Genomic DNA, 23846 nt, shown 5'->3' with positions numbered 1-23846 from the left:
AAATATTCTAAGTTTAAAATTTTGTTTAAAAAATAATATTCTACACAAACATGGAATATTGCCTCCTAATGCAGAAGCTAATTATAGACACATGAAAGTATGCAACACAATATTAACTGTCAAATTTAAGAGATATCCTTTGGAAAAGGAAAAGAGATGAAACTTTATGTCTTATGCAAACAATAACCGTCAAATTCAAGAAATATCCTCTGAAAAAGAAAAAAATGGGTACATGCGTCTGCCAACGTTCTTGTCTATCTAAAAATTTTTAGAAACTTATTTATTATGGGTTGGAGCGAGTACTTTTGATTGAATTCTAATATTAAGGCTCAATGATAGTTACGAAATCATTTTATTTCTGTTTCAGAGGTCCCGCTTCGTCAGAAAATAACTGTCCTGCAGCTCTGCTGCTACCTCAAGCCATCTGACCGAGCATCCTTTGCCGTCCGACGACTGTTAGCTAAATTTTAAAATCCACCAACATCTGACCGAGCATCCTTTGCCGCCAAGCGCTCCAGCACTAAGAAATAACCTTTCAATGGACGACGAATAACTTGCAAGATCAAAGTAAGGCACTAAAAAGAATCAATAGCTGTCACTGACAAAAAACCAGGACCGGAAGCTAAATATTGCTGGAAAATATTACACATAAATTGAATCTAACGGTAAGAAAGAAGGAATACAAATCTGAGCATAAGATAAACAAGAAAAAAAGTAAACTCAAATGCCATTTACAGATTTACATATTGCAACATCTAACAAGTAACAGCAAAACTTGATGTCAGGAAAAATGCCTCGCCTAGTTCTTACAGCCATTAAACTGCAACCAAACAATCCAGTACACCTATAAATTGTAGCCATATTTTAAATTTTTAACAGCTAAAATCCATAAAGCGACAAAGGGTTATTATTTGTCCAACATCAGGAAATTTTATAACAGTACCAAGCAACGAACGTCCGACAAACATAAATGTGTACTGCAGTATCCTCATAGTTGCATGTTTTGTAAGGCTTACTTTGGTGCATGATGCACAACATTCTTGGTAAGTAGCATCTCATATTGTGCCAAGTCCATTTGCCATGGAAGTACAGATCTTGCATTCATACATCTCTCTGCAAAGCACACAATAAGCACCTGTACTGAATTTCAATTTGGCAAGAAATAATTCTGTTTCCTCCAGAATTTGCACGATTTCCCTCCGAGCTACCTATACATGCAATACAGGTTGCAATTTGGATGTGACTCCAAAATGGAAACCAAATCAATGTGAACAGTGATATCCTAGGAGTGGTCAACCTTTTCATATGAGCCCATGTTGGTAGGTTTGATGCTGGCAATCACCAGTTGTCATGCAGGCTGTATAATCCTACCAACAAGATGATGATGTCCAACAATCAACACACCACCATATCAACCATGCAGTCTTGCTGCATGTTCAGCAACTCGCAAAAGCTCATGACAAAGACTGCCTGGTAAATAATAGAACATAGAACTCCTCAAGATTCTATAACTGCATGCTACGCGCTCTCGCAGTTGATACTTGATTCTCCCACGAGCTTGTCCATTCAATTTTTCATTTCAAATATGCTACTGACAACTATTCCTGTGACATCCATTCTTCCAATGACACTTTAATCTTCAACTCATGCATACCATGTAATGCAAGTTTCCATTATTCATATCATTCAACCAGGACTGACTGTAGTAATCTGGCAGAGTACGTTATCACTGCTTTGGATGAATCTCAGAATAATAATATCATGAAGTTTGTGCACACATGTACATCGAGGTATGGTTCAGTGAACATTTCCATCTTTAGGACATTTCTATCGTGCTGTAGGTTTCAGTGATTTTCTCCTTTTGTCTTGGATCTGACGAACACATTCAGCAACCAAAACACTAAACTTTGGGGTGACCTTGCCTGTAAGGGGTGGGTTAAAGCCAACCTTCCTATAAGCTTGTGCAATGCTTTTCTGACATCTTTGCAAGTGAATATTACAGAGGGAGGGAGCTGCAGACTTTATGATCGGCCTACCACAGGTGACAAGCCCACCCTGTAGCCCACTGGAAAAACAGGGCAAGAGTTAGAACATTCATGCTAAAATCAATTAAGGGGAAGAAAACTGTATGAATTAGTAATTTATATCAAAGAATTACTATGCTATTGGTGGTTAAGTAAAAAAAATCCAACTATGAATCAAGCAGAAAGGCATAACAAGACCCCAGGCAAGCTGGGTCCACCTGGACGCCTAGGCGACGCCTTTGAAACAGAGCTTTCAAATTCTAATTAGGTTAAGTGATACAAATCAAAATCTGCAAACAGCAAAATCTGAATGAAGTAGACAACCACAGAAATTAAAGCACGTCCAATTTGAGGTGCTTACTCAAAATCACAACCTGTTTAGATGGAACCCGATGATGATGATAGGAAGTCATATTTCATTAGCAAAACATATATCAGCTCACTTAGACAAAGAAAAATAACCATATACATTATTTGCTTATGTCATTTCATTATTTGCTGAAACTGATCGATCCAACTCTGCTAAATCATAAAATAGCTTGCTATCAAAAGCAAGGTTCCTATAGTTCACTGGGACAATTCTATGAAATGAGACATCAGCTATCCATAAGCGGAAAGCTAGAACTGAAAAGACAAGCACACAAATTTATGCTCAAAATTTGAACAAATTTAGGCAACACCTAGATTGAAAACACTTGTCTACGCAACAATGAACAGATAATGGGAGCGACAGAGTATCCATATAGAGCAACCGATCTGGAGCCTACATATCCTATTTAGCACTATTGAATCAAAATTCAAAAACCACTTTCCCTCAAAATAAAATCACAAAATGACACATAAATCACCACAAATACAGTATCGTCTTTAATGACTCCATCTGTTTCAATCAGTCATTGACATACAAAAACGCACTAATGGGGGTCATCTCAAAGATTTCTCCAGAGAAGCATGGCAATCCAACCCACAACTGAGATATAGAGGTTGCATCCCCTTTCAGAAACACTAAACCTGAATGACTAGCTGGCCAGATCCAGACTAGTAAGGCGACGGAATCGGTAAACCCTAATCAGACCAAGGTCCACGGCTTCCTTCTTCCAAATCACGTGTAGTGTAGGGAGAAGAGACGAACCTCTTGGTGATGTACGCGCAGGGCTTGTACAGCAGCTGTTTGGGATCGGAGAGGATGTGGGAGTGGCAGAAGCGGGTCGCGGCCATGGCCCGCACCTTGCACCCTGTGAACCCGCACTTCTTTCTCCTCGGCACCGGCGCCGGCCTCGGCGGCTCTCCGGCCGCCGGGATGGGCCCCCCTGGAGGGGCTGGCGGCTGCTCTGCCTCCAGTGGGCTCCGGGCGAGGTCCCAGACGTACTGCCGGTGCCGCGCGCGCACCTCCTCAGCCATGGCCCAGTAGAGCCGGCGGTACACACCGGCTAGCCGGGCCACGCGGCGTCGGCGCCGCCGGAGGACATCCTCCCGCGTGAGCGCCTCCGCCGTGGTCTCCATCTCCGGCGACGGTGGGTCGCCGGGAGCAATGCTAGGGTTTTGGGCCTGCGCCTCCAGCGCCACCGCCGCGGGCGCCGGAGTCAGCGCCGGCGCCGCCAGTGCATCGGGGTTCCGGGATGAGGCCATGGCGCGCGGAGATTCGTACAGGCGGGTGCTCAATTTAGGGTGGTTTCTTCGGATGTTGGAGAGGACGGAGGCGATGGATTCTTTGTGGCTTGGTGGAGGGGTCAATGCCTCGACGGCCGACGCTATGAGATCCACGTGAGGTGGGGTGACGAAGTACACGTTGGACACCACCTCTGGGCCCCACAAGTCAACGAGGGCTTGGTGTTGTATCTGGTCTCATGCATTATATCAGGTAATTTTAAGACGACTTAATATATAATATATATAATGGTTTTTTAAGTGGTTTTATTGAAACTCAAAATTCCTTAATATATGTATAGAATAAAAATAAACTTATGAGTCACGTGGTAACAAGAACTCATACAATGGTATAATAGTTACTCTCTCCATCCAGGAAAGAATGCAATTCTAGCACAGTGTCATAGTTTAGTATCTTAGTTCGATCAATTAGAGATAAAAAAGTATCAATATTTATAATATTAAATAAATATCATTAGATTAATTACAAAATATATTTTTATAATAAATTATTTTTGAGCCATAAATATGAATAATATTCACTAGAAATTTAGTCAAACGTGAATAATTTTTATTGGCACGCAACCCGTAGTTGAGTTATTTTGTGGACGGAGGGAGTATCTCATAGTCCTAAATCTTAGCTTATGACCTCTTTCTCTTCACCTTTATCTTTCCTCCACATAAGCAAAAAATACTATGTAGTTGTGCATGAGACGAAATATGAGACCGTTGACATGTAGCAATATACTTATCTTTAGAGCATCTCCAAGAATTTGATAAAACAACTCCCTATCTTAATTTTTTAGTAAAAAGGAAAAAAGTCTTCTCCAACAGTTTGGTAAAAAAGTTCCTTCAAAATAAAAAGTTGTCAAATCTCTCAGCCCGCAGGTTTCCGAAGTCGAGAGAACTCCCTATCGCTCCTCCGTGAACCTGTTTTCACAGTACTTCTCACGCGACAGTTTGTTTTGTCGTGAGATATATTGTTGGCATGATCTATTTCGCCGCCACCCATCGGTCTGACCGCCGCTGCCCTTCCGCTCCGACGCCGTGGTACGTACCTGTCCTCCGCCCTTGCAGCCTTGTGTTCCATGGTTGAATGCGTAACGGTGGCATGGAGCAACAGCAAGATGCATGGCCTTTGCTGAGGCAGCTTTGTGGTTGCAACAGGTGCAGGTCTACGGTGCCAAATGATGGTCGCCGCTGCCCAGCAGAGCACTCACACAGAGGGACGAAAGGGCGGCAGCAGTGTGCATGGATTAGCTCCAAACCGATCCGAAAATAAATCAGACGTGAACCCTACTTTAAATTTTAGAAAGTTAAAATAGAAAACTGTTGGAGAAGGATAAAATATAAGGTTGTTATTTCTTTTATTAACTTGCTAAATCGATTAGTTTAGAAACTAAATCATTCCAAACTCCTGGTGACGCTCTTAGGCATGTCGAATTTTCCGTGATCATCGGATTTTGCCTTCTCATTTAAAAAACGATTTGTTACGTCCTCTCAACTTTAAAACCATTTGTTTTACATGGTGTCTCCCATGGCGCATCTGCGCGCAGGGTCACCTCGTTGTCACATGTAAGAATAAGTGTTTCTATAATCCATGCATAAAAGATTACATCATCCTTACGAGAGTTAGGCCTTAGAGCTTGAGTGCCTTGAGAGATTGGTCATGCTGCCCTTGTAGTTTGTCAGAACGTCCTGAGAAAAAAAAAAGTGTTGGAAGCGCTTTTTTCTGAAGGGTGGGGGACTTATATTAAATCTTGGCACAGTACATCCCAAATTACACATAAAAAATCTAAATAAAAAATAAAAAATATTCTATCTAGTTTCTTCCATCGTCTTCTTTTCCAATGACTTCCCTCGAACGCCGGAGCAAAGTGTAGTCCTTATGCCAAATTCAACGACCAACCCCAAAATATAGGACATGTCGTAAGATCCAAACGCTTCGAAACTAGTCTAAAATGCATCTAAATCGCTGAAAGAATGTCGGCACTTGCATCGTCGGGTACGACCTAGGATGCATATTCATCACCATGAGATCTTGACTTCCTCTCCGCGATCATCGATGACCCAGAGTCGCTGTCCACGTAGGGGTCTTCCAGAGGCACCCCTCTCCTTACAAATAAAGGCCACAAATTGACCGTCTACCGATGAAATTGACGCCTACAATGACAATCTTATCGTGGCAATCACCGAAGTCATCGCAGGACACACGATCCCAACTGAAAATCATCTTATTTTGCCAAAAAAATCATTTGGACTCAACACTAAGACACTAGAAACTGTGGGAAAAGGATGGGTCCCCTCCCCTCCTTGGCTTTGGCAGACGCACCGAAAAGGAAGAAGGAGAGGGGCCCTAGGCGCGACGGTAGCAGTGGCGGCGCTCTACCCTAGGCGGCGACCCTTCTTTGTGGTGTGTAGAGCGGTGGCATGTTGGTGGATGGGCAACGAGAAGACCCCCTGCTACATAAAGAAACTCCATAGTGGCAGGGTGGATCTACAAGTGTAACACCCTAAAATTAACTACTTTCTAAAAAAAGTAAAATAATTTCTGTTAATTGTTTTGTGCTCATAAAAACATAGGTAAAAGAAAACTTTCTTTAAATTAAATCCAACATAAGGGTAGCAACATGTTTGTGCATACATGCAGTTGCATTGTTACTTTGTGATGAGTGGTTTGGATGCCGTTGCATTGATACTTTTGTGATGAGTGGTTTGGAAAATAAATTCAAATCTCAATCTGTAACGTCCCGCCTCTCTGAGGCCGGGCCCGCTTACATCTGGCAGCTTCTCTAGGATATAGACTGCCCTCACAGATCAACACAGGTCTTTTCTACGCACTTTGTCCTCACTCGTGCGCACCCAGGAAGAACTTCCCGATCGGTCACCCATCGCTCTAGGCCAAACACGCTTAACCTCAGAGTTATTTGCAGATGGGCTTCCGGAAAAGAAGTTGCAACTTATTGGTATGAGTATCCTATTAATCCTGTTAAGCCCTGGGCCAGGATGTTACATCCTCACCCCCTTAAGAGATCGACGTCCTCGTCGATCAATCCCAAGCCAGGAGCGTCCTCTCTTGGCCACGTCCGTGTGTCCAGAGCCAGCACATGTGCCATGCTGTGTGACCACGCCGGATCCACACCAGCCATGCGCACCATGCCTACACAACTGCGACACACGCGCCCGTGAAACCGCGAGAGTCGGCTCTGATACCATTCTGTAACGTCCCGCCTCTCCGTGGCCGGGCCCGCTTACATCTGGCAGCTTCTCTAGGATATAGACTGCCCTCACAGACCAACACAGGTCTTTTCTGCGCACTTTGTCCTCACTTGTGCGCACCCGGGAAGAACTTCCCGATTAGTCACCCATCGCTCTAGGCCAAGCACGCTTAACCTCAGAGTTATTTGCAGATGGGCTTCCGAAAAAGAAGTTGCAACTTATTGGTATGAGTATCCTATTAATCCTGTTAAGCCCTGGGCCAGGATGTTACACAATCTTTAAAATATTGCTTTCAAGTAGTGATTTAAAAAGAATTTGAAAACTTGCAAAAACAAAAGTTAGATAAAATGCCTTGTTTTCAAAATCCAACGGCTTGGAAAAGGTTTTAAGACGTGTTAGAACGATGTCTCTCTTTTCGGGAATCTTTTCGACCTTTTTTTTGGGATTAAATTCCTATTTTTTGGAGCCTTGTCTTTTTCCTCGATCAATCTAAAAGTCTTTTCGGGAGCTAAAACTACTTTGCTTGTGTTCCTTATCTTTATATCTATCCCTAGGAATTTTTATAGAATTTTTCGGAGCTCAGAGATATTTTTCGGAGCCTAAATAGTAATTCCTGATTTTCTGTAATTATTTTAATTCCGAAAATCAATAATTACTAAAATATCTCGACTTTCCAAAATCGACAAACCCTGCGTATATATATATACCGGCGTAGCCCTCGACGCGTGGATTCCAGAAGTACAACCCGTTTTTTGAGCCGCCACTCGTAGCCCCGCAGATCGGACGCCGAAGTTTGGCACAGCTAGGTTTCCGGCGAACTCTTCGACGAGCTTTTTCGGCCAAGCCGTCGCGTTCCGGCCTCAACCACCACCACCACAAGGTAGATCTCGTCGTCCTCTACACCGTCTTGCCATCTTTTTCGCGAATCCATCACCGTTTGACTGTTTTCCCTTTGTTTTCCTTTTTCCGTTCGATTTCCCAGCGAGCTCGTCCATGGCCGGCCCTCTTCTTCGAGTTCTCCGGCCATCCCGCGCCTGCAGCCGGCCCCGTGCGCCGCCACCCGACAGGGCCCCACCCCACGCCCTGGCTCTGCACGCCGCCGCCGGATCACACCCCGGCCCCCAGCTCCTCCGGACATGTGCTCCCGCGTGCAGGGAGCAGGCAGCGTGCCTGCAGTGGCCGACGGCCACCGCCCGAGTGGGCCCTGCCCTGCCCCTTGTCTCCCTGGGCCACCGCGTACCACTGCTGGCCGGCCGTCCCCGAGCTCTCCATGCAAGCAGCAGCTTCCATGGCCATGTACATAAACAGAAAGAAAGAATGGTCACGTACGTAGACAGACAGGAAGAAGATATCCAAGGTAGAAGATGGGATTAATTACGATTTTGCCATCCTGCTTTTAATCCCCGCCGTTTAATCATTTTAACTCCGTTTCAGTTCATTCCAGTTGCGTTAGTTTCGTGTCGTGGAGATCTACGCAGTAGAGTTATTAGTTTTCATATAACATGTTTATGAATTTATTTTATTAAAATATTAATTGTGCCTATAATTAATTAATCGTTGATTAATTAAAATCGGTTTAGGTTTTTTATTTCGATTCGATTGCGCGAGTTTCATCGCAGTGTGTGATACGTGTTAGCAGCGATGTTTAACATATCTCACATCTTAGAAATTTATAAGTTAAATATTAATTTGATTAAGGATTATTCAATAACTTTTTAATTAAAAGCAATTTAAGTTCTAATTCCGTTTAGCCCCGTTTAAGTTACGTTTGGTTCGTTCTGACGTGAACTATATGTTAGGGGCAATGTTTTTCATGTCACATGTTTTTCCATTTATAGCTAAATATTAAATTGATTAGTATATTTGCACACTAGTTTAGAATAAAAAGCAATATAGATGCTTAACTTTGATAATTTATATCTAAAAGTTAGTACGATTGATTGTTAATTCTAGAATATAATTGGATTAGCCGAACAAGATACATAAGTGATAAGTACGAGTAGATGTTGTCACATGCTTAATTCCTTTGCGAAGGTAAAGTTTAATTTGTTTAATAAATTATGTGATAACATTTATAAATAATACATGATTAGCTTTAACTCGACTTTAAAAACTAAATATGTTGTGATTAATCTAAATCAATATTGCTCATATAGTTTTCTTAGCTAACCTAAAACAAGCTCGTAGTTGTTTCTTCTATAATATAATATAAATCTTTTGATAGTGGTTTTCTTTTAACCGTAGCTCCTTTCTTAGTGTCTCTTGCATCTCATAACCCTAGCATCGAGCCGTTCTTGTCGCGTTACTTTTGTTTTGGCGTGTTCGACGTAGTGGCGTTAGTGGTTCTCATGTTACTCAAATGTGTTTTGGCAATTAAAAAGTTAATTGTATTAATACTATCACTTGCATCATTTTCAAAATATAAAGTCAATATAGGTTTTGTACTACGCTCTTTCTTAAACAATGAATCAAGTTGATTAATGAGAATATTTACATGTGTTTCTACAGTTAAAATAAGTTAAATGGATAGGTTTTATTTTCCGTTGCTTCGATAGTCGCTTTTTCGTTGAATCGCATATAGCGTGTCTTTTGCGTTTGTGTGTTCGTAGCGATATACCGTTTTGCTTATTTTATTGGTTGATGTACTGTTCTCATATATTTTTATTTGTATGCCATGTATAGATGTTTGTGTGGTGATATATGGTTCAGTCAATCGGTGAGGTTTACGTGGTGATTAAGAAGCTGTTCTCTAAAGACTAGAAGATGAGAATTGGAAGCAGAAGATTGAAAGTGAAATACTAAAGGCTTTTGAGCGTATTGCTTTGGAGGAAAAGCAAGTTAAGGCAAGTACAGCATGGGACCATCCTTGTTACCTATTCACATTTAAACACTTAATTCATATTGCATGTGTCTACCTTGTTGCCAAATAGGATATCCTAGATATTTGATAACTTGTACCTTGATACCTTTGGGACCTTGCATTGGGTAGTTTTTGCTAGTGCTTAATCAAAACCATGATCTTGTAACTTGACTAATGGTATATGCAATAAACATTAAAACATGACTTTTTAGTAACATGGAATCAGGGGGCTGGAGTGTTTATATGCTTCAGATTCCTCTCCCTAAGGACTTATCTGTAAGCGGTCATCCGGGACTTATAGTACAGCTGTGAGGGCCATATGGCTCTGGCTTTAGCTCAGTATGAGGATCTTTTCTAGCTTGTTAGTGGTTACCTTTTAGGCGCGGGGTATGTTTCCTTTGCTGCTGGGAAGTGTGTACCGTGCTGCGATGCCCACACATGCCACTCCTAGAGATGGGCCACATACGCCTGGCAGCCCTAACATGTTAGACGAATTCTTTGAAAGGCTTCATAGTGAACCCTGCCGACCTTCCTTGGAAGTGGGTCAAGAGAATAGCTACCTCGGGCGAAAGAGTAAATCACAACTCACAGTGAACGTGTACAAACTCTGCAGAGTATAAAACTGTTATAACAGCCGTGCTCATGGACACGAGCGGCCTTGGACCCTTATGGAATAGAGATGATCACTAATGGATAATGGTACTAATGATTAATTGTTTATGCTATACATTAATCATATTTACCTGATCATGTGCTTATGGGCTTATGGATAAACTTGTTGCCAATCAATTGCTAAAATTATGCTAAACAAAGGCTAATCGTAGTAAACCAGTGTCACCCCTTTTTGAGCCTCATGAACCCCATGATATAATTGTTAAGTACGACATGTACTTACGCTTGCTTTATTTTTCTATACTTTGGATAAAAATCCCGGATGGGTACCAGATCGCTGGTTTGGAGGAGTTAGGCATGTGGTCAACCAGTCAGTCGTCCCTGTGAATTTGGAGTCTTCACCAGAAGATCGGAGTCAACTTTCCGCTGTCTATACTCTGAGGGTACTTTTCTTTTACTAATATGTTATGTAATAAGTATTGTCTTTTGATATTACCCTTATTTGTGGCTATATGTGAGATTTAACTTCCTGGGCTCACATATAGTGTGTATCTGGTTTTGTCTTTAAAACCGGGTGCTACAACAAGGCTTTAGACTCAGCTGAGGAGAGCATGTACAAATGAATGCATATAAAAAACAAAACTTTTCTGCTAGAGAATCAGAAAACTCCTGCTGCCCACGTGTTTGACTCCCTAGTGGGGTCACTAGAGATGAGGACGCATTGAAAGGTCCTTGTTTAGTTTTGGTAATTGAGTGACAACCTTAGGTGGACTAATTGTGCTTAATGTGAGATACACAGGAAATTAATCTACATGTACATGTGTGTGAGCAACATATGCCATGGGGGTGAAAATGGCTCGGAGATGTTGCAAAGCTCACACATGTGATGAAGGAGCTCATTGCACATGAGACATGACATTGAGTCATGTGATCAAGGTGGAGAAGATCAAGACATGACTTGGCTCGACGGACTGGTTGCAAGTGTGAAGGGCAAGTTGAGTGATGACTTGGCACCGATGGACCGAGGCAACGGTGATGAGCAAGTGAAGTCAAGATCTATGAACCAATATGGTCATGTGATGATATGGAGTGGATCATATCATTGTTGATCATGTTGGTGCATGTGTTGCATCGACATTGGAGGAGATGGAATGGATTGCGCAAGGCAAAGGTATAACCTATAGGGCATTTCATTTCACCAGTCATAGGTGTGTAGAGAAGTTGATTACCAGGTTTAGGATAGATGACCATACTATCAAGAGGGGCAAACTTGTTTGCATATCGGTGGCATGGCAAGTTGAGTGGCTAACTCCTTAAAATGATTGTGAAAATTCTAACACACTTACACATGGCGGTGTACACTTGGTGGTGTTGGCCCATTTCTAAAGGAGAAGAAGTTAGAGTTGAAACGGATCAACTCGGTGAAGAAAAGGAGGTAAAAGGAGGCCACTATGAGTGACCGGACGCTGGCCTTGACTGGACCTACGGGTCCGGTCATATTCTCTAGAGATCGGACATAGGAGTCTGGTCAATGCTGACATTTGGTGACGTGGCAGTGTTCTGGCGCATAGAGTAGAGAGAGTCAGAGACCAGACACTGGCCGTGTTAGGTCATCATCGACTAGACACGTTAGGTCGTGTTTTCTCCTCTCTGGACCTTCTTTGGAAGTGAACAGATGAGGAGTGGGGGAGCGTCCAGTCGGTCGGTCGGTCGGTGCGTTAGGTTACTAGCTCGCTGCCACGAGATCGAACGTAGGGACGTCGAGTCAGGTCATGGTTTCGGTGCGTCGGATTGCCCCTGGCACGCACACGAAGGAACCCGACCGTTGGGATTGAGTGGTCGTAGTTGAAAGCAGGCGACACATGGATGGCCAGGAGTGACCGGACACAGGGCCTGGCGTGTCCGGTCATCACGACCGGCGCGTCTGGTTGCTGCGAGTTATGTCCAGTGAAGGGGTAACGGCTAGTTTAGCCCTTGGGGCTATAAATAGAAGTGTTGGTCGGCCTTTGGCCGATAATTGAGCACCCTTAAGCCTTGGTGGCTTGTGTAGGTGTGCTTGGAAGCCCTCTAACTCACTTGTGCTTGATAGTGGTCATCCGATCGAGTGATTGAGCGATTCTAGTGCGATTGCATCATGAGGTTGCATCGAGTGTCACTAGGTGATCGTGTTGCAAGCTAGTGGTGCTTATTACTCTTGGAGGTTGCCACCTCCTAGATGGCTTGGTGGCTTGTGACTCTGTTGAAGCACGCAAGAATATTGTGCAGTGCTCTAGAGGAGGATTTGTGAGGGGGTTGTGCTCACCCCACGAGGATCGCGAAGAGCAACTCTAGTTGAGTGTGTCATTGAACTACCCTCACTTTTGGGGTAGGTTCTTACGGTGCCCGACGTGTGGGCTTGGCGGGTGATGCCAATTAGCCATCAAACGACCAAGTGAGCGGTCGACACAACGGAGACGTAGCTAAGTGAACCTCAAGAGAAAATCACCATGTCAACCTTGTCTTCATCATCTTCTCAGTGGTTTGCATTACGTAAAACACAAGCTTGTATTACTTTCATATACATTGTGCTTGTGTAGTTGCTCTTGTGACTAGTTTAGCTTTAGTAGCTTGCTAGTTGCCTTCTTGCTTGTATAGCATAGAAGTAGCTCCCTTGCATGGCTAATTTGGTTTTAGTAACCTTGTTAGTCATGTTGCTTAGTTTGTGTAGCTAGGTAATTTGCACTCTCTAATTTGGCTTGTGTAGCCTTGTTATTGAGCATTGCTAGTGAGCTTAGGAGCTTTGTGCTTTTGCATCACTAGTTGTGTAGGAGCTCCCCCGGTTGCTTGAGTACTAGTGCATAGGTTTGTGTGACCTTGCTCTAGAATTGATTAGGTGAGCTCTAGCTATCCTGGTACATTTGTTGCTTCTTTAGGATCTTTTTAAGATGCTTGTGAACTTAGATAGAGGGGTGTAGTCTTGGTTAGACCGATAGTTTTAATTCTGCATTTGTTTTGGTTAGCTGGCTTGATTAAGTTTTAGAAAGGACTACTCACCTCTATGGGGGGTATGACCCCGGATACCCACGACAGACCACATAGGCTGTGCCCCCAGAGGTGGCTCAGCCCACAAGATGAAGCCTTGCGGGGCATGACTCTGCTCAGCGTCTCCCATAAGTCACCGAGAAGATATCCTGAAGATACCACGAGATCTGTTAGGATACGTATGATCCCAAGATTCCTATAATCTGTTATTATTTTTGTGTTATCTTTTAGATCTAACCGACTTGTAACCCTGCCCCCCGGACTATATAAGGCGGGCAGGGACCCCCTCCAAACTTACACAATATCATACGATAGCCAATACAATCCAACAGACCACAGGAGTAGGGTATTATGTCATACTGATAGCCTGAACCTGTCTAACTCATGTGTCTCTGTTGCCTTCTTGTTCTTGATTACACGCCTCTTTGCCGATCAATCTATCTTCGTGGGATACCCCTCGGAGGACTACCGAGCATCTTCTGTCAACAGTTGGCGCGCTAGGTAGGGGTGTGCATGCTGTTTCTACATCGAACAAGATGGTACGTTCCGTAGGCTCTTCATCCCTCCCATAGCCCGGCTAGATCTTCACGGTCAGATCGATCTTGTGGATCATCAACGCTAATGGAGTCGGAGAGCTCATCGAACCGATGTAGATCAATTCTACGCCGATCACCCTAGCACCTACGACTACAGATCCAATGTCAGAACTGCCTCTAAGGTCGCCTTCATCGACAACTCACCGCCCGCTTCCTCTCTACCAGAGGAGGCACATCAACAATGATGATCAGATCGCATCTATTGATTAGGTTGGTCAGAAGCTCGCCGATTGCCTCTCCATCGCCGAATCAGCTCTAGACACTCTGGTTTAGTGCCGACCACCCTCTGATCCAGATCTATCGGAGGCTGCTCGGGAAACTCCAGGGGTTATGGCCCTACCCTTTGGGTTCACCAACTTCGCTGCCACTTACCAAGATGCCCTAAGGGGCAAACTCACCGACTAGGTTGGAGCTATCCATCCTTTCGCCGACCAGATCACCGACCAGCCTCCGCCGGTCATCAACATGCTACACGTCGGCCGATGCCCTAGAGCATCCCTCCAAACCATCCTAGAGGAGAATCCAGACTCCGAGTCTTAGGGCTCTACGGAGACCATTGCTGAAACTACCACCGAACTACTTCCTCTCCCTCCTTTCCGTGGTGGCGCAATCTTCAACGTCAGCGTCGACAGCCCCCTCGGAATGGTGAAACCGAGGAGGAACACGCCACTCATAAGAACTGGAACATCAACTATGCGCAGCGCTGAGCAAATGATGTTGCCCTTGCGATGGCTGAGGCTTAGCTTGACTCGCAAGGAAGGCCACTCCAACGCAATCTCAACGAAGAGTTTGTCCGTGTTAACGGCCACGATGTCTAAAAGTCCCCAATCACCAACCTGGCTATGGCCGCCAATGAACTCGCCTGGCTCCTGCAGACACCAGAAGTCACCAAGGTTGCCGCCATGCTTAAAGCGGTGCACTATCAGGTCAACAAGATCCGCCAGGATCAGAGACCTTCATACTCCACAACCTCGATTCGCCGATCAGCCACGCTAAGATCCGATCACTGCCCAAGTCGCTTCACCGACCAGCACCGTGATGATAGGCAACCCCTCTAGGGTGGAGCTAGGGACAACCGCATTGAACATCACCGCACACATGACTAGGAGGTCGAATAGGACGTCCGAGTGCACCTCAACAATCTCTGAGATGGGCGACGATGTATCGACGAATGCCGCTTCAGTCGCCATGAAGAAGAAGTATGCTACTACTAGGAGTACAAGCAAGAGTATGGTAACCTAGACTTAGCTCTTGGCCGCTCAACGCCAACAATGCTGCAGACGACGGCGCCGACAACCCTAAAGGCCCCCCAGCATTCACGAGGGTGCTCCAAACACTTCAGTGGTCCCATGGTTTCAAAATCACTAGGGTCGAGCCCTACGAGGGAAGGATGAACCTAACATAGTGGCTACAGGCTTATGCCACTGCTGTCCGTGCTGCCGGAGGAGACACCAGTGTCATGGTGAACTATCTTCCTATCATGCTCATGCCAACCGCCATGAACTAGCTCATAAGCCTTGCCCCGGACTCCATCAGATCCTAGGAAGAGCTAAAAAAAAGTCTTCACCAACAACTGCATGGCTACATGCACTCGGTCGGGCACCAAGCATGATCTGAACCGCATCCACCAGAAGCCGTTCGAGCTCCTCCATAGCTACATCAGACATTTTTTCAAGATGGGGAATTCTATTCCCAACATCACGAAAGCTGAGGTCATCACCGCCTTCATCCGTGGACTCCATCACCATGAGCTTTGCTCCAAGTTCAACCACAAACCGTCCACAGGGATTGGTGAGATGATCACAACCGCCAACCAGTATGTCGACGCCGAGGAAGCCGAGGTGCGCTTCAACGAGGATGTGGGCACTCATCTCCCAACTCACCGCTACGACGACCGCACCGACAACCGATGCCACAATGACCGCCGCTACGATGACTGCAGATACCATTAGGATAGTGACCGTGATCGGCCAGAAGGTCCAAGTCTGGTCAAAATCACAACTACCGGCCAGACCACATTATCGCCACTGTTAATGAACCTCGCGCCAAGCGCAACTATGATGAGCAATACAAGAAGATCCTTAACGGCCCGTGCTCTCTCCACAAGAACGCCAAGCATAAGATGAAGGACTGTCTCGGATTGACTAAGGAATTCCAGGACAAAAAGCTAGACGATGACACCAACGATGGAGCCAGAGGCCGCTGACCACCTGGGGGCAATAACATTGCCTTCTAGGATCATGACAAGGTGGTCGCCACCATCTTCACGGGCCTCGCCTCCACTAAGAGCAAAAGAGAATAGAAGCTCACCGCCCGACGGGTGCTCGTAGTCACTACGGAAGACGTCGCTACCAACCCCAGCTATCGCCCATGGTCTGAGGTCCCCATCACCTTCAGTAGGGCCAACCAGTGGGTAGACATCCCCTACATAGGGCGTTTCCCCCTCATCCTCGATGCAACTATCCAGAAAGTGCTTTTCAGAAAAGTGCTCGTCGGCGGTGGGAGCGCTCTGAATCTCCTCTTCATCGGAGCCCTAAAGGAATTGGGCCTTGGGATAATAGATCTCACACCCTTCGACTCCTCCTTCTGGGGTGTGGTACCTGGTAGGGCATCCAAAACCACTTGGAGAGATCGCCCTACCAGTATAGTTCGGCACGGTAAGCAACTACCGCATCGAGTACATCAACTTCTACATCGCTGACTTCAACACCACCTACCACGCCATACTTGGTCGCTAGCTCTAGCCAAGTTCATGGCTATACCACACTACGCTTATCTAGTGCTGAAGATGCCTTCACCTATAGGAGTCCGGGCCTTGCAGGCCAACCTCTCCATTGCCTACACCTATGAGACAGAGAGTCTTGTCCTCACTGAAGCCACCAACCTCTCCATCTAGATGGCCAGTGTGGTCATGAACGCTAAGACGGTGCCCACCGATGACCTAGAGATCCCATCGCTGGAGCCTCCTCACGCCTCCACCAAGTCCAAGGAAACCAAGGAGGTCGGTCTCGGCCTCGACGACCCCTCCATGACCATGAAGATTGGGGCTCACCTCGACCCCAAATAGGAAAGCGCGCTCGTCTCCTTCCTACGTGCCAACGCCGACGTGTTTGCTTGGAAACCTGCAGACATGTCGAGGGTACAACGGGAGAAGATTGAACACTCCTTGAATGTCTCACGGACCGCCAAACCGATCAAGCAGAAACTCTGCCGATTCACGCCAGACAAGAAGGAGGCTATTAGGGTAGAAATAAAACGGCTCCTAGCTACCGGATTCATAAAAGAAGTGTATCATCCTGAGTAGTTAGCAAACCCTGTTCTCATTCAAAAAAAGAATAAAGAATGGAGAATGTGTGTTGATTACACTGATCTTAACCAACACTACCCTAAAGACCCCTTTGGTCTGCCTCGGATAGATGAGGTTGTAGACTCCATCGCTGGCTACGAACTACTCTCCTTCCTCGACTGCTACTCTGGCTATCACTAGATCTCCCTCAAGGAAGAAGACCAGATCAAAGACATCATTTATCACACCCTTCGGTGCATACTGCTACACCACGATGTCCTTCAGACTCAAGAATGCCGAGGCGACCTATCAAAGGGACATCCAGATGTGTCTTGATCAACAGATCGGCCGCAATGTCAAAGCTTACATCAATGATGTGGTCGTCAAGTATAAGACCGCTAACAATCTTATCGCCGACCTCGAGGAAACATTCGCCAACCTGAAAAGGTATCGATGGAAGCTGAACCCTTCAAAGTGCATCTTTGGAGTTCCATTCGGTATACTCCTGTGATACATAGTCAATGCATGTGGCTTCGAACCCAACCCCGACAAGGTCTCCGCCATCACCAACATGAAACGACCAACATGCGTCGAGGATATACAGAAGCTTACAGGCTGCATGGCTGCTTTAAGCCACTTCATATCACGCCTCGATGAAAAGGGACTACCGTTCTTAAAAGTCCTCAAGGCCTCTGAGCGCTTTTCCTAGTCGAAGGAGGCAGACGCAGCTTTTGAGCAGCTCAAGCTGTTCCTAACAAGGCCTCCGATAATGATGGTGGCATGGCCAGACAAAATTCTCCTGATCTACATTGCCGCTACTTCTCACGTCGTCAGCATAGCCATCGTTGTCGAATGCGAGGAGGCCGAGCACGCCTATAAGGTGCAACATCCGGTATACTTCATCAGTGAGGTTCTTAACAAGCCCAAGACTCATTATCCTCATGTCCAAAAGCTTCTATATGCCATTTAGATTACGTTGCGCAAGCTCCGCCACTACTTCAAGTATTACAAGATCGCCGTGGTCATCGAGTTCCCTCTGGGGGACATTCTCCACAACAAACAGGCCAACGGCCGCATCATCAAGTGGGCTATTGAGCTCGGCACTTACTCCATCGAATTCAAAAGCAGGCCTACCATCAAGTCTCAGGCGCTCGCTGATTTTGTCGATGAGTGGACCGAGATCCAAGAGCCCATCGCCGCTACTTGCCCCGAGCACTGGGTGATGTACTTCGACGGTGCCCTCACCATCAATGGTGCTGGTGCGGGCATTTTGTTCATCATGCCGACCAAGGATAAACTCCGATATGTTCTCCGAATACATTTTCTGGCCTCCAACAATGCCGCCAAATACGAAGCATGTCTCCACGGACTCCATATAGCCATTGAACTCGGCGTCAAACGCCTCATGGTATATGGGGACTCCACGCTGGTCATCAACCAGCTCAACAAAGACTGGTCCTACTCCAGTGAAAAGATGGATGCATATTGTGCCGAAATCAGGAAGCTTGAAGGGAAGTTCTACGGTATCGAGTACCACCACGTGGTACGCAATCAAAATTAGCTCGCCGACCACCTATCCAAGTTAGGCTCCTCTCGCGCCATGATTCCGCCGGGGGTCTTCGTTTAAGATCTTTTGGCGCCATCTATTAAGGAAGAGAAGGAAGTTCAGGAAATTCCACCCGCCGAGCAGCTGGTACTTACGGTGCCTCCGCCGGTCGCTGATTGGAGGGAACAGTTCGTCAAATACCTCACCAGCGCCGAAGTACCCGCTGACAAGACTAAAACTGAATGCCTAATCCGTTGAAGCAAACATTACATGCTGGTAGATGACAACTTGATGAGGAAAAGTGCCAAGGAAGGGATACTGCAAAAATGCATCACCCAAGAAGAGGGAGTGAAGCTACTTCTCGAAATTCACTCTGGTTCCTACGGCAACCACGTGGCCTCGAGAAACCTAGTCGGCAAAGCTTTCCAAGCTGGTTTTTACTGGCCCACGGCCATCTCCGATGCAGAAGACCTCATCTAACGTTGTGAAGGATGTCAATTTTTTGCCAAGCAAATACATGTGCCGACACAAGAACTGCAGACCATCCTAGCTTCCTGGCCTTTCGCATGCTGGGGACTAGACGTGATCGGGCCTTTCAAGCCAGCGCTGGGTGGTTTCTAGTATGTATACATCGCCATCGACAAGTTCTCCAAGTGGATCGAGTATAAACCGCTTGTCTCGGCTACTACAAAGAAAGCAGTCGAGCTCTTCAAAGATATCATCCACAGATTTGGTCTCCCAAATAGCATCATCACCGACCTCGGAACAACATTCAATGGTCATCATTTTTGGGACTTCTGCGAAGACCGATGCATCTCCGTTAAATACGTTTCCATTGCCCATCCTAAAGCCAACGGCCAGGTTGAACGGGCGAACGGCATGATCCTTGATGCCCTCAAAAAGAGGCTATATCAGAAAGAAGAAAAGCATCCGGGCAGATGGCTCAAAGAGTTACCAGCTGTGGTCTGGGGACTGCGCACTCAAGCTAGCCGCAGCACCGGTGTGTCTCCATATTTCTTGGTCTATGGCTCATAAGCCATACTACTAGCGGACGTTGCCTTCTGAGCACCTAGGGTCAAAAATTATGATGAACAAGCCACAACTGTTTGGACAGAGGACATCGATAGGGCCGAGGAAGAACGCCTAATCACCTGCGTCCGCACAGCCAAATACCTAAAAGGTTTGCAGAGATACTTCAACCGCAACATCAAAGGTCGTTCATTTGCTATCGACGACCTCGTTCTCCGCAAAAAGCAAAAAACTAAAGGGACGCACAAGCTCCCCTCCCCCTAGGATGGGCCTTATGTCGTCAAGGAGGTTACCCGACCAGAGTCTTATCGCCTATGTGACTTAGATAGAATCGATGTCCCCAATTCATGGCACATCGAGCACCTTATACGTTTTTATCCTTGAAATGCTCTAGATATGTATTCTCCACTTCATGATGAATAAAGTTTTGGTCGCCATAATTTGTCTGCATTTTTTCTCCATTATGATTTAATCTCCACTTACGGTCGCTGAGCTCTAAGCTACTCCTTAACAAACTCCAATACATGATCTCCATAAACTCACCGACCATGTTTCTCCAAATCTCCAATGAATTTCGCCAAACAGGTTTCTCCAAATCACCGACCACGTTTCTCCAAATCTCCAACGTATTTTGCTGAACAGGTTTCTCCAAATCATCGACTATGTTTCACCAAATCTCCAATGTATTTCACCGAATAGATTTCTCCAAATCGCTGACCATGTTTCTCCAAATCTCCAACGTATTTCACCAAACAAATTTCTCCAAATCACTGACCACGTTTCTCCAAATGTCCAACGAATTTTGCCGAACAGGTTTCTCCAAATCGTCGACCACATTTCTCCAAATCTCCAATGAATTTCGCCAATCGCCGAGCAGCACACGTCTTGTTCTGTTCTCTATGGAGAAGACCCGGTCTTCGAGCTCCGCACTCTGCATTATGGGTGGTCAGCTATGGTTCCTTGATCACACCTGTTCCTCCTACACATGAACGGGCTCCGCGCTCGACGTTATGGACTATGGGCTAGCCAAGGCCGAGAGCTCAGTAAAGAACTAACTGCTCAGACGCCACTTATACTATGTTTATCTTCAAGTTATTTTGCCAACCGTCGAGCAGCACACGTTTCGCTCTGTTCTCTATGGAGAAGACCTAGTCTCCGATCTCTCCCTACACGTGCTATGGGCTCTACGCTCTACGCTCTACGTTATGGGTGGTCGGCTGTGGTTCCTTGGTCATGCCTATTCCTCCTACACGTGCACGGGCTCCACGCTCGATGTTATGGACTATGGGCTAGCTAAGGCCAAAGAGTTCAATAACGAACTAACTGCTCGGACGCTACTTATACTACGTATAATTGCATTAGGGTTAATACTGCAACGATTTCTTCACCGCAACATTACAAACTACATAGACATGCACATGTCAACATTTATACATACACATAAATGTCTGCTTGCGCCCTTGCGTGCTTTTAACCACTCTATTCAGTTATTACATCATAACTCTTTGAGTAGATCACCGAGCTTTGCCATCACCGTCTGTCTCGCCGAACAGGTCAAGGTCGCTGGCCAGCTTCTTCGGCACATCCTCCACCTCATCCTCCAGCTGCTGGTGCTCCACCTCACCCATCCCTCTAGCGAATCTGGCCCTGATCGCCTAAAGGTCAACGGCCGGGTAGTGGGACCGAACCACCGCAAGGGCGTGAGTAATGGCGGTAACAATGGCATCCCAGTTGAAGCCCTTGAAGTTCTCCCACGCTGCTTTGCGCCTCTAGATGATGGTGTCCAAACACGGCTGCCTACCGTTGGACTGAGGAGCTGCCTCCAGGTCGATGTAGTCGAGCACCGATTTAACTCTGGCGACTACGGCATCGAACTTGTCCCTTTGGGTCCTGGCCTCCTGCACCAGCACATCAAACTATGCCTTGACCCTCTGCTGGTAGTCTGCAAGCATTGCAAGGTTCCATCAAGCAAGGAAACTATTTCAACAGTAACTCTGATCAGCAAGTACTCACCATTCAGTTCCTTGGCTAGTTTGTCTGCTCGCCCTGTCTCCTTCGCCTTCTCCTCTCAGAGTTGGTCGATGGCTTGGTGTAGCTGGCCAAGCTCCGCATCTTGCTCTACAAGCACAACAGTCATCATAAAAAATATGGATATTCAAGAATACAAAGCACATTCACCGATACGCCATACCTGCTTTCTGCTCGGATATGTTCCTGAGCTACTTGGACTTCTGCTCTAGCTGCTCAGAAGTACTCGACAGCTGCTCAGATATAGTGGCCAGCTGTTCAGACTTGCCATGTAGCTGCTCGAACATGGTCGCCAGCTGCTCGGACAGGATGCCCTTCTAGTACTCCAGGTCCCACGCTTTGGACTCAGCAAGGTCTCGCTCACGCTGGGCCCTTTGGATGTTTCTCTCCATAAGGTTCATTGCCTCCTTGAGTTTTTCATTCTCCTCAATGAGGGGCTCCATCCTCTTTATCAGCTAGCATCGCTACTCGGCAGTCCGATTTATCCCCTACAAAAATGCCAAGATTATGAAGAAAAATAATCTCCAACGACAGAGATGAACGTTACAGATGCAGTACTGACCTTGATTTGTTTCATCACTCCGGTAAGGGTGGACTCTAGTCTCTTCAGCTCCCTAGTGGTGTCCTCCTCCTCAACGACCACCACCTCGTGGCTGCGTCTGCGGAGGATTCAGACAGCTTGGGGTCAAGATTCCTCATGTTCGATCTCTTCCACCTCATCCTCCTCTGCCACGGCTGACGCACCACTAGGGGCTCCATGGCCAGACAGTGGGTCCAACCACGCCCTATGATGCCTTAGGGGGTGCTGGTTGCTCCTCGGGTGCCATCGGCTTTGCCGCCCCAGACTTAGGCGCGGCACCGGCATCTCTTGCATTCGCCATTGAAGACCCAGCGGTCTCTGCCATTGCCCCGTGCACCATCGCTGACCCATCCACCATCGGCGCCAACTGTCCATCGCTGCCAAGTCCACCAGCAGTGGCAGTTGACTCCTCCGTAGGCCGCCGAGCACCCAGGGACTCTGGGATGGGATCTACCGGCATCTCCTCCACCCTGGGATCAGCCGTTGTCTACTCGTTAGTCTGGATAGGTGGGGTTGACTCCTCCGTATGCCTCGCTCTACATCAGATCAGCTCGTCAATCACCAAACAAGGATAAGGAAATAACAACCAAATAACTCCAAGACAAGGGTACTTACGTAGCGGCTTTCTGGTAGATTTTTCTGAACCGGCGTTGCCTACCTGAGCCCCCAGCCACGACCTTGGGGTCAACACCTACATCTTGGGGTGGAGGTCCCGTGGTCTCCACCATCGGCCTCTCCTCTGCCCACCGCTCTAGGCCTCCCCTCGCCTGCTGCTTGGGGACTCCCTCCGTCTACTGCTCCAGAACTCCCCTTGCATGCTGCTCAGGGAGTCCCTTCGCCTACTGCTCGGGGGCTTCCATCACCTACTATTGGGGGACTTCCTCCCCTCCCTTTGATTGTTCCTCCATGCGCGTGCTGCGTGGAGGCGCTTTTATGCTTGGTGGAGGAGCTTTTATGCTCGGTGGAGGAGCAACTGGAACTTCGTCGTCATCCGACCACTCGAACATCATGGTACTTCGCGTCCGAGTGGTCTGGTCACCACCAAGTGAGATGCCACCTGACTTGAGGGGAATCAGAATCCGCCATCTTTCCCTTCTTCCGAGCTAGCTCGTCTACCGCTGCCCTCTTTCCCTAGACTTTCTCTAACACCAAGGATGGACTCTCTGGCGAGATGCTGATGGCTCCCTCCTTAGGCTGTGACGGTGGCCGAGCATCTACCGCCTACAGCCAATCGCCCCTCGGCACCGCTCTTTCCTGCGAATGGATCTTCGCATAAGTGAATCAGTCCACTGCTCAGCAACGATAGAAGATAAAAAGCATCAGGAACACACAAGTGAGATATTTACTAGAGGAGGCATATTTTTGTAGTGAAAGGGTCTCGTCTACCCTAGCAAGTTG

The 23846-nt window shown here is 46.6% G+C and overlaps 1 protein-coding gene across 2 annotated transcripts; it reads right to left on the bottom strand.

Moving 5' to 3' along the window:
- Positions 1-701: 701 nt before the first annotated feature.
- LOC136517815 (uncharacterized) lies at positions 702-3745 on the bottom strand. 2 transcript variants are annotated; one of them, XR_010774345.1, is made up of 3 exons: positions 3157-3745; positions 1017-2065; positions 702-820 (listed from the first exon to the last, which is right to left on the bottom strand). XR_010774345.1 is itself a non-coding variant. In XM_066511463.1 (2 exons), exons 1-2 carry the CDS (start codon positions 3651-3653, stop codon positions 1828-1830), a joined length of 735 nt encoding a protein of 244 aa, XP_066367560.1. In that variant the 5' UTR covers positions 3654-3745; the 3' UTR covers positions 702-1827. The 2 variants fall into 2 exon arrangements, 1 of the variants encoding a protein (XP_066367560.1); XM_066511463.1 differs by having other exon boundaries at positions 702-2065.
- Positions 3746-23846: the final 20101 nt, after the last annotated feature.

The sequence above is a fragment of the Miscanthus floridulus genome, chromosome 17 (genome assembly GCF_019320115.1).
Source record: "Miscanthus floridulus cultivar M001 chromosome 17, ASM1932011v1, whole genome shotgun sequence".
Classification (NCBI taxonomy): Eukaryota; Viridiplantae; Streptophyta; class Magnoliopsida; order Poales; family Poaceae; genus Miscanthus; species Miscanthus floridulus.
Note: the sequence above shows the minus strand (reverse complement) of the source record. Positions and strands in the feature narration are given on the sequence as shown.